Source organism: Cariama cristata, unplaced genomic scaffold, assembly GCF_000690535.1.
Source record: "Cariama cristata isolate BGI_N322 unplaced genomic scaffold, ASM69053v1 scaffold39652, whole genome shotgun sequence".
Classification (NCBI taxonomy): domain Eukaryota; kingdom Metazoa; phylum Chordata; class Aves; order Cariamiformes; family Cariamidae; genus Cariama; species Cariama cristata.
In genome coordinates, this window is record NW_009602802.1 from 1 (window position 1) to 11,206 (window position 11,206).

General features: G+C 37.5%; 1 protein-coding gene across 1 annotated transcript; it reads left to right on the forward strand.

Annotated features, from left to right (window-relative positions):
- Positions 1-738: 738 nt before the first annotated feature.
- Positions 739-11,056, forward strand: LOC104154980 (leukotriene A-4 hydrolase-like; the record flags this gene model as incomplete). Its single annotated transcript, XM_009694916.1, has 12 exons — positions 739-893; positions 2,986-3,106; positions 3,616-3,684; positions 4,378-4,482; positions 6,980-7,032; positions 7,675-7,747; positions 8,057-8,197; positions 8,399-8,422; positions 9,435-9,505; positions 9,618-9,729; positions 10,691-10,835; positions 10,917-11,056. Coding segments are annotated over 12 exons (1,182 nt in total), but the record flags the coding sequence as incomplete, so codon positions are not given.
- Positions 11,057-11,206: the final 150 nt, after the last annotated feature.

The window sequence follows — 11,206 nt, forward strand, 5'->3', positions numbered from 1 at the left end:
ACCTGGGCGGCCCGGGCTTGCCGCTCGCCGCGCCTAGAGCCGGCGCGTTGTGCAGGGCGAGAGCAGGAATAGGTATTTTCCCGTTAAAATGGTGAAGAGCCCGTTGCCGAAAAGATGAGAATAAACCGTTGCAAAGCTGCGTTCGTGGCTTTTTCACGTGTGTGTTTTATTACGCCAGCTACTTTCTCAGTTAGCTATGCAAATAAACCTCTTTAGCGTTACCCTGTGTGCAAACTGCAGTTTTGGGTTTGTGGGATTTTCCTGCTAGCTCCATAAAATCCTTTTGTGATTGGCCCTTATTTTTTAGGGAAAAAAAAAATCCATCTTGTTAATAACAAAGACCGAAACTTTTCTTATGCTGCAGACAGGGATGCTGCATTATTTAATTCATCTTCTGCTGAGTGAAAGTCTTGGTTCATAGTGGCCAGTTATAGGGTGGGAGCCTTGGCAGGGGCTTTTCTATCGTTCTCCTTATTTCATAGTAGCCCTGTGAAGTCTTTTACCTTCGTAGTTTACTTAATAAACTCCTGTTTCCGCTTTCATGGTCAGAAGCTGGTTTTCTGCCTCTTTCCCCTCCAGTTTTGTAAGTTTAGTGCTGCTGTGTTAAAATTCTGGTTCCCAGTACTCAACATAGTTACTCAGTTTTTCTGGTCTGTCTTAGTAAATGCTTTTTTCTTCAGAGGGACTTGTGTTTAAGATTTGATGAATGCTATGTTAATTATTACGCTATTTAATAAGTATGCAACATTTGCTTCATTACAGGTCTTGGATACAAAAGATGTACAGGTATTTAAAGTGACTGTAAACGGACAGGATGCAAAATTTGGTTTTGGAGAAAAGCACAGTTTCAAGGGGACCCCCCTGGAAATCACACTTCCTTTTGAACTAAGAAGGTACACATTTTGCCTGTTCCTTTAGGTAGTTTCAAAAATGCACGGTATAAACTGCTTGTCTGCCTGTAGGGTCGTTGTGTAAAGCTTGCAAAGGGACTTGTAAATTAGAGTGTTGCATTTATTTGGTATATGATCTTGTAGATTAATTTAATATTTGGTTTTCATTAGACAGCCAAAACTTTGAGAGTCTTTGTACTCATTTCCAGGTCTTATATCCTGTACAAAATGACTTGCCAAACTAAGAAGCAAAATGATGTGTAATGTATCACAGTTTTTTCAGTGCATCTTATCAGTAATATTCTTTCTGCTTCAACTACCTGAATTTTGTCACGTTCAGAATTGCTACAGTATGGCGTATATATGTTTTCCTTTCTTTTATACAAGGGCTGATCCTGCACTTCTGTAGAACTGGAGGTTACCGCTATGATTAGTGTTTTCAAATAATAAAATTTTTATTATATTGACTATGCTGAGCACAAGTCCCTAAAAAGCAGAACTTGAGTTTTGGCAGCGTGATGGAGAATGAACTAACCATAATCTGCCTCTTAAGTTGCACAAAATAAAAAGTTGTTGCCAGATGACATTTTTTGGCAGTTTGCTTTGTATGTTGTAACTCCATTGTAACTCTGTGGTATCTCATGTGCCAAAGCTGAAAGCTGTGATCGTATAAGGAGGTTCCCTTGTTTGAATAAAATTGTGTACTAAGTTGCTTCTTATTGTTTTGTTTACAAAACTCATTATTACCTCTACAAACTCATGTCTGGTTTCTAATTTTTTGTTGTTGTTCTCTGAATTAGTGCAATTTAGAAACACGCATAGTGTGGAAGAGAAAGGAATGTCATATAATAGCTGTCCTTTCTGGGGAAACACTTATGATCTGATATGAAACTGAGTAAATGAAGTCCTTAAACAGGCCACAGCAGAAACATAGGCCTGTTTCTTTTGTTTGACTTTCAGCCTTTTGTTTTTTATTGCTAGATTTCCTTGTAAGAAAAAAAGCTACAAAGAGGGAGTAATGAGTCGTGATCATAAGAATTTATAATCTTGTGTGAGATTGTCCCCTATGTAAGTATCAATAAAGAAGTGATAGGAAAGGGTAGGAGTTGCAACTGAAAGTCTGATTGTTCAGTAAGCAATTTGCCTTATGGTAATACAAATTATTTTCTCTTTTCTTGTCAAATATGTACTTTGGAATACTGGTTATAAACCAGATATGTATAGCTGGTCAGCATATCTAGTATCCAACTCCTCTGATTAGCTGAAGTTTGTTCTGATTTATGGTTGGACTGTTAATTCCAGAGAGTTGTATGTATAACCTGGAACTTTCAGATAACAGAAGCAAGTACTTCTGTGTGCTTTTGGTGTCAGCGATGGTTTTGATATGTTTTTAAAAAAAATAAGAGCATGAATGTGTCAGGTTTGTGTGTGTTCTCTTGTTAGCAAGCTGGTACCTATTGTGTACAGAGCTGTTAGTTTTTACTTTACACCAGTTCTGAAACCCTGAATAAAATTTGAACATTTTTTAATTTTTTTTTGTTAACTCTACTGTTAATAGGGTTTTCCAGTAATTGCTATTTTCAGTATTTTTTTTCAGCTTAAGGATCATGCTTACAGAACATAACATCTGCTGCAAATTCTAAATTTTTTTATTTACAGAATACACAAATCCTATGTTATTAAAGCATGTATGTTCTTATATAGACTTTATACACTTTTTTGTTTGCTTTTTGCAGTGGGTTTTTTTTTTGTACTTACGTGTACAATGTTAGATAGTTGTGGCAAAACTATATGTATGTGGCTGATCCAGTCAGTTTAAAGAAGTCCATGTTCTCCTTGAAGAGAGAAGATAAAAAGTTTCTGGTTAGTAAAAAGAATAGTAGAAGTGTCTTGGGACACGAAAATTGAAATAAACCAGCTAATTTTTACTATCATAATTTAAGGGGAAAAGCCGGCTTTAATATGCTGCTTGTTCTTATTTTTGATGCTTTTGAGACAGTGCTGCAGCTCTGTTTTCCAGAAATCTTTGTAGAGGAATTTCAGTAATGAGCAGGAGTTATGTCGAAACAGCCTGATGATATTCTTTATTACACAGGGGACAAGAAGCAATTGTCGAAATCTCTTTTGAAAGCTCTCCAAAGTCTTCAGCTCTTCAATGGTTTACTCCAGAGCAAACTTCTGGAAAGAAACACCCATTTCTCTTCAGCCAGTGTCAGGTTGAGTGGATTAATTTTTTTTTTTTCCAGACTTCATGTTTACATACCACTGTAATTTCCCCTGGTTTCCAAAGAGTTGGAGAGGAAGGCAAGGAGGCGAAAGTACAGTAGCTCATAATTTATAATTGTGTGTGTCAAAGGTCCTAAATGAAACCACTTCTTAAGTCAGGATATTGGTGAGACTTTATTCTATGTTTGCAGTTTAATAATTCCAGAACTGCTTTACCCTCTTCAGGATTCTTGTTGAAGAACATGCAGTTCTTTGCAATCGATATATGTGGCTATTGATCTGTCTTACCTACCACTATTTCTTTTCTAAAAGCCTAAACTATGAGAACTATTATAAGCGATAGGAAGTATCGGTTTGTACATAGTGAATTCTCTGGGGGAGCTATATAGATTTCCAATATAATATATTAGTTTGATTTGTTTCTAGTCCTCTGCATCAGAAAGATTGTTATGTTTTAGCTTTTTCTTTTTCTTTTTTTTTTTTCCCCCTTCCTCTCCAGGCTACCCACTGCAGAGCCATCCTTCCATGCCAAGACACACCTGCTGTGAAACTAACATACTATGCAGAGGTAGGTGAACTGGAGTCGTGTGAGTCTAAATAAAGACAACCACTACAATGGGTGAAAGTGTTATTTTTGTACCTGCCAGCATATGGCCTAAAATAAAAACAGAGACTATTGACTTGTAGCTTAATGTAAAGAACGAAAAACTTCTCATCTTCTCTGTGACATTTCCCTAGATTTACCATTTTCTTTTATTTATATATCTTCTCTTTTTTCATTCACATGTATCTTTATTTCAAAAAAAAAAAAAAAAAGTGCTGTAGTAGGAAAGGAATACGTTCTTAAATCAGGAAAAGCAGACAGTAAAACAACAAAGAATGCTGTAAAGTAAAAATACTTGAAATGACTCATATATGCCTTAAGTAATATGCTCTGGTACATAGTTGGGATCTTTGCAGTCCTGGCATAAATAGTCCAATCGGTTTAAGGAAACAAAAAGAGAGATGTTCAATGTGGCATTACAATTCAGTAGTCTGAAGAAAGTGAAACTTTTAACTTCTCTCAAAGGTAGTCCTTTTAGTTAATTAAATATTACCAGCCTTTAAGACAAAATTTTCTATATGCCTTGTATTCTGCTTGAGGGGGAGGACTTAACAACAGAACAAACCTGGGCTACTCTTTTTGCTGTCGCTGCTTCTAATATATTATGTAATCCTGTGTGCCCACTGAGTTCCTCACAGTTGGATAACCTTCTTCCAGATATCTGTTCCTAAAGAGCTGGTGGCTCTTATGAGTGCTCATCGTGATGGAGAGATGCCTGACCCAGAGGACAGCAGTCGGAAGATATACCGTTTCAGTCAGAACGTAAGTGCTACAGGCAAGTAAACAGATACCTAAGGTCTTACTCCTAACGCATGCAGTTCACAGTCACTTCAGATACGGTTTTGATATTGATGAATCACAGGATCATTTAGGTTGGAAAAGACGCTTAAGATCATTGAGTTCAACCATAAACCTGGCACAGCCAAGCCCACCACTAAACCATGTCCCTAAGCACCACATCTACACATCTTTTAAATGCCTCCAGGGATGGGGACTCCACCACTTCTCTGGGCAACCCTTTCGGTGAAGAAATTCTTCCTAATATCCGATCTAAACCTCCCCTGGCACAACTTGAGGCCATTTCCTCTTGTCCTATAACTTCTTACTTGGGAGAAGAGACCAACCCCCACCTCGCTACAACCTCCTTTCAGGTCTCCCCTCAGCCCCCTCTTCTCCAGACCAAACACCCCCAGTTCCCTCAGCCTCTCCCCATCAGACTTGTGCTCCAGACCCTTCCCCACCTTCGTTGCCCTTCTCTGGACTCGCTCCAGCACCTCAAGGGCTTTCTGGTGGTGAGGGGCCCAGAACTGGACACAGCACTTGAGGTGCGGCCTCACCAGTGCCAAGTATAGGGGGACGATCACTGTCCTGGTCCTGCTGGCCACACTGTTTCTGATACAGGCCAGGATGCCATTGGCCTTCTTGGCTACCTGGGCACACTGCTGGCTCATGTTCAGCCGGCTGTTGGCCAACATCCCTAGCTCCTTTTCCGCCGGACAGCTTTCCATTTAGTAGTCTCAGTTTACTCTCCTGGCTTTTTTGTTCTCACAGCTTTTTGGGTTACAGTTCTGATGTTCATGGGATCTCTTGGTGAGCCTAGTTCATTTTGCTGAATAAGCTGATAAAAATTGACATAAGTTTAAAAAGAAATTGTTTTAGTAAGCTGATCTGGGTTGCTGAGGAACTAAATGCATGCATGGAGGGATGGAATTGTGTGAGTGGAGGAGGGGAGGGGAACTTACTCTGAACCGCAGCAGCTGTTGGGTTGATTTGGCTGTTATGGGAAACCTGAGAGAGGGAAGAGGAGAGAGAGAAGAAAAAAAAATTGTCACCGTGTCTGTGAGCTCTTCGATATGCAGTGCTCTGCTTTCTCCGTGGAGCCAAAACATTTGCCACTCTCGGTCTAGTGCATAAAGCTTCTACGCTGTATGTTATCTAGAGCTATATGTTACCTAGAAATACACTGTTGATAGGTTTGCTGGACCTGTACAAGGCATAGCATTTAGTCTACTTGAAATTATACTGCACTTTCCAATACAGAAAACCATTAGATTAATTTGTTAGAAAAGGCATATGTTTCATTAAAAAAAGTCAAATGCGTTAAACACAAAAGAGAGAAATTTAAAAAAGACAAATGCATTAAAAAAGACATACACATCATCTAACATACAAAACTGTGAGACTGATTTGTTAGAAAAGGCATGCGTTTCATTTGATGAAAAAGACAAATGCATCAAACTCTTAGATACGTATGTGTGCTGATCTTCCCTAAAACTACTTTTTTTGCTTCTGCGTGGTCAGACTGGTAAGAAGTGTAGTGGAGAGCAGCCTCTGTAAAAATGAATTTATTACCCAACAGCCATTGAGATTTGAAGTAACTTTAAATATCAGATTAGCAGATTGGGCATCAAAATAACCTGTCAATGGACTTAAATCTCTTTAAGAATATGTTCTGTGGGTTAATGTAAAATTAAAACACACCTGATGATATGGATATTTTAATAAATGATATTGAAATGGCTTAGGGATAATAAATGATGGAATAAAATTTTTCTGAAATGTTATCTCCAAGTAATTATGATTTAAGGTCTTAATGTTAAGACGGATATAGCGGAACTTCGACAGGAATGGCTGCATTATCGCCTTCTGTTTCCAGAGCACTGGGAGAAAGAATTTCTCTAAAGATACTGCAGCTTCAGAATTTTTTTTTCATTAAAATAACAAATATTTAGAATTTATTTTAATTCTAAACACGGTAATCAAATACATACATTTTGATTTTGCTAAATCTTTTTTAGCCATAAATATTCCTTGTTTACTTGAATTCATTAAAGCTTTTCCTGCATCTTTTTCTGATACAACTGCCTGTTATCTAAGCAGTATCTCTTAACTTCTCCTTCCATAAAATTTAATGGAACTGAACTGAACATGGAAAACTGACCTTCTTTTGAACTTTTGAGCAGTAACCAAACCAGCAGCATTTTGGTATGCTCTTACATATGCAGATTTATTTCAAACAGAGGTGATACTGCAATTTTGTGGCCTTTACATGAAAGATCCATGACACAAGTACTTCTTGTAGCTAAAGGAATGTCATTTGGGGGAAAAAAAAACAATACCTTTATTATAACATAAGGTGGGAAACTGTGGAGGAAATGTGCATGCTTCTTTACTTACATACTTTTGTTTTTCTTTGAAACAGTGGTGTTGATAGATCACATTAAAAATAAGATTTCTTTTTTCTCATGTTCTCTGTTAGGTTCCCATACCTTGCTACTTGATTGCTTTAGTGGTTGGAGCTTTAGAAAGCAGGTGAGTGAATCTGCGCAAAGGACAAATATTAATAATTATAATAAATCTTCAGAGTTACCTTTTCTGTTTGTTTCTTGGTCTTGTTTCTAGTTTTAAAAGGTCTTAGAGGTTCAATGAGCCTGTTTATTTGTATCAAATTGCATGTATCTTGATTCACTCTTGCATCATTTTTTCTATAGAATGTACTTTTTCTGTAAGTTAAAGAAATACCATGAAGAGTTTGGAATCAATTGGAACCACTAAAGGCTTTTTCTAACTCAGGGAAGAGTATCTTTTTCTTCCAGTAACAGATAAGCTTTGTCAGAAAATGATAGCTTCAGCCTCGTTCCTCATGCCCACAAGGATATGTTAATCTAGCCTGTAATAAGGCTTTTATATTACGACTTTACAGCATTTTTAAATCTCTAAATGTGTTTCCTATTTATTTGTCCTGAACAGTAGATGTGTGCGGTTGGTTTGTTTTCTAAAGCTTTTTATAGTGTTACTGTAGCAGTGGAGAGGAAAAAGAGAGGAAGACTCTCTCAAGAGTTTCTTCAGCAACACAGGTTACTCGTGAGCACACTTAAACGTATGCTCTCTGAATTAGTTTCCCATAGTTATTTCCAGTTCATGGTGTCTTAGTGGCATTTTTACTTTCAACAGAAAGATTGGCCCAAGGACACTGGTGTGGGCGGAAAAGGAGCTAGTGGATAAATCAGCCTATGAATTTGCTGAGGTGGGTAGTTAACAAAAATGTTTTGTAAACTAACTTTTTCACATAGTTTTGGAAAAGGAACAGACTGTGGTTTAGTGTTTTGTTCATCTGTGACCCTTCTTTTTCTACTTCCCACCCCCAAAAATGCTACTGTTCTATCACAACACAAAGCTACTACCGAGCATAAATATTGATGCAGTCTTGTACTCATTTTGCATGTAGGACATCCCAAACTGAAAGAGAATGAAGTGTGAGATCAAATAGCTTGTAACTGGTTCAGTGTTTGTTGTCAGAAGTCGTGTTAGAAACCAACGTCAATTCTTATTTCAGGCTGAAGCTATGCTGAAAACGGCAGAAGATTTAGCAGGACCCTATGTATGGGGACAGTATGATTTGTTAGTCTTGCCACCTTCTTTTCCTTACGGTGGTATGGAGAACCCTTGTCTTACTTTTGTAACTCCAACGCTACTGGTAAGTGCAACACTGACAAAAGTCAGCTTTTCCTTAGAGTTTGATTATATTAATCCACAAATTGGATTAATCTTCTGCCTAGAAAGAACTGTAAATGTTCCTGCCTCTTTTCAAGTTGGGGATCATATGTGAAACTGCATGAAGTGGTGTATTTTGAGGTTTACTTGAACTGACAACTACCTTTTTTTTTTTTTTTTTCAGGCAGGTGATCGATCTCTGTCAAACGTAAGTGAAAATAGGTTCATGTCTTCAAGTAGAACCCAACTTGAAGTTACATCTTAACTTCCTTAGTAATAGATATTTGAAAACTTGGTTTCTTGTTCATTGGGGGAATTAAAAGTTAAGGCAGTTATTTAAGTCTTACAAAGTGAGTTTTAGTTCTAAGTAGACTCTAGAAAAACTGGAGACATATCTGTTTTGTATAATGAACAGATGAAAGTAATGTGGGTGCCTGTATGGGTAGGGGACTGACTGAATTTGGGCACTCAGTAGTTCTTTTCCTGTCCTGAGTGTAGGTATGTTTAACAACCACAACTGAATTAGCTAATTGAAATAATTGGTAGGGAGCTTTTTCTTCTCTGTGTCTGTCTATGTGCTAGAACTCGCGTTGTGTACTCTTTGCTTTTAAAGTGGAAATCATGAGTACGATTTGAGTAAATTCTGTTTTTTCTGGAAAGTTGAGCCCTCTGGGTGCTCTTTATCTGATACGTCTTTCTACTAGACTGATGTACTGCTAAAAAAGACATATTGTCTTATCCCAAGAATACTGAAGTATTGACATGGATACTTTTTAATATGTCATGCATCATAATCCTTCTAGGGGTGACTGCTTTCTTCCTGTTTGATATTTTAGAATGTCCTGGCACTGCAACAGTTCCTTAGGTGGGCAAGTAGTACTAGTCCATTACTTGGTTTGGATCCAGCATTCTGAAATGTGATTTCATAAATGAGAACCATGCACCGTGCTACTACAGGAATTATTTTTGTTGGTTAGCGTGGCTCTGACTTGCAGGCTGCACATTCAAAATGATTTCTGGAGAAGGTTTGGTAGGATAGTGTTAGTCCTCTAAATAAAATTTATATGGCTAAGTTTACAGACCTGTGAATGCTAACTGGCTTTGGGAATGTAGTGCAATAAATGAGATCCCATTAGGATTTTTTCTTTCTGTTGGGATTTGATGTTCATTTTCCAGAGGAGTCATTAACAGTAGATCTGTCACTGCTTTCTGTGTTTTAGGTTATTGCTCATGAAATCTCTCACAGCTGGACAGGCAATTTGGTAACAAACAAAACATGGGAGCATTTTTGGTAGGTGTGATGTTCAATGCAATGCAAATCGTATTTTAAAATTAATCTGTAAAGAGATCAACTAATCCTTTTTACCATCCTACCAGTGCTGACTTTGTCAATGTGTTTCCAGGCTGAATGAGGGACATACTGTATACCTGGAACGCAGGATTGGTGGTCGGTTGTTTGGTGAGCAGTTCAGGCACTTTCAAGCCCTAGGAGGTTGGAGGGAACTGCAGAATACGGTAAATATTTTTAAGTTTATGATAACTTTATGTTGAAGCATACACCTAAATAAAATAAAGCTGATTTCTTGTGTTTCCCACAAATAAGACTTGTCTAGTTGGCTTTCCTAAGGATTTCTTATTGGAGGATGAACAACTTTGATTCCAAGGTAGTGTTCTCTTCTCAAGGTGATAGCTTAATATACTCAGAGATTAGATAAAGCTTTTTGAACTGTTTTAAGCTGTTCGGTAAGGATGAACATCTTTACAGACCCTCTTGGTTGTTCTGGGTATGGCTAAACTGCAGTTATTACCTGTTAACCTACTGGTAAGCAGCTGAAAGCTTGTTGAAATTATCTCCAAGCACGACCAAAATTTCCAATGCCTCATGCAAGTAACTGATTACTTTTTTTCCTACATACTGCATTATAATTGAGGATATTCCTAATCTGTTACTGTCTAGGAGGGTTGTTTAGTTTTGTGTTTAGGTAGCATAGTTCAACTTTTAGTTTTCAGATTTCCAGCCTGTGATAGTAGATGTCCCTTTCATTCAGTTTGGTGATGCAGTTTACCTGGTTTACTATGAATATTTCCTTGTATTTTATGCTTTACGTCACCTGTTTGAATCAAGTAGTTTAAATAGTTTGTTAATAAAGGGATAAATATAGATAGTTTACTATAGGTGCTTGTAATTATGACAGGCATGATGGTAATGAAGTGCTGTGAGATGACTGGAGCACAGGGTAATTGATCCTAACATCTTTGTTCGATACACGGTCGGACACTGATAAAATGAGAAAAAAGTTTAGTAAGCTACGTTCTGTGCAGTTTCAAAACTTCAGGAAAAAGAATGAGAAAGAACGCTTGGAAATGAGGCCATCTTAGTTTTGGATGGATTATACCTTTATAAATAGGATTAGTAGTGATTGGCAAGAATGCTGATTTTCCTGGATGAATGTATTTTCTTGTGTCTTTGTCACAGATAAATACTCTTGGAGATGAAAATCCTATAACTAACCTCGTCCCTAATCTCAATGAAGTAGATCTTGATGCTGTCTATTCATCTGTTCCGTATGAGAAAGGCTTTGCTTTGCTTTTTTATCTTGAACAACTTCTTGGAGGACCAGGTATGTATTATGCAGACTATATATATTATTGTTTCCCACTTTAATTTCAAACACTGAAATGCTTGTTTTTTTAACTGTTAGATGTCTTCGTTGGCTTCCTGAAGGCTTACATTCAGCAGTTTGCTTATAAGAGCATAGTAACCGAGGACTGGAAGAAGTTCTTGTACTCCTACTTCAAGGATAAGGTTGGGTAATGTTTAAAACTGATTACTTGAAATCTTTTAGTTTTGTGAAACTATAGCATAGCTCAGGAATTACCTTCTTTAAGGACCAGTTCTTTATCTCAAGATCTTAATATGTTGTAGTCTGGAATCTTTCAAAGATGGGCTTGCGTTATGATGCTTTTTGATTTATTTCCACACCCTCCCCCC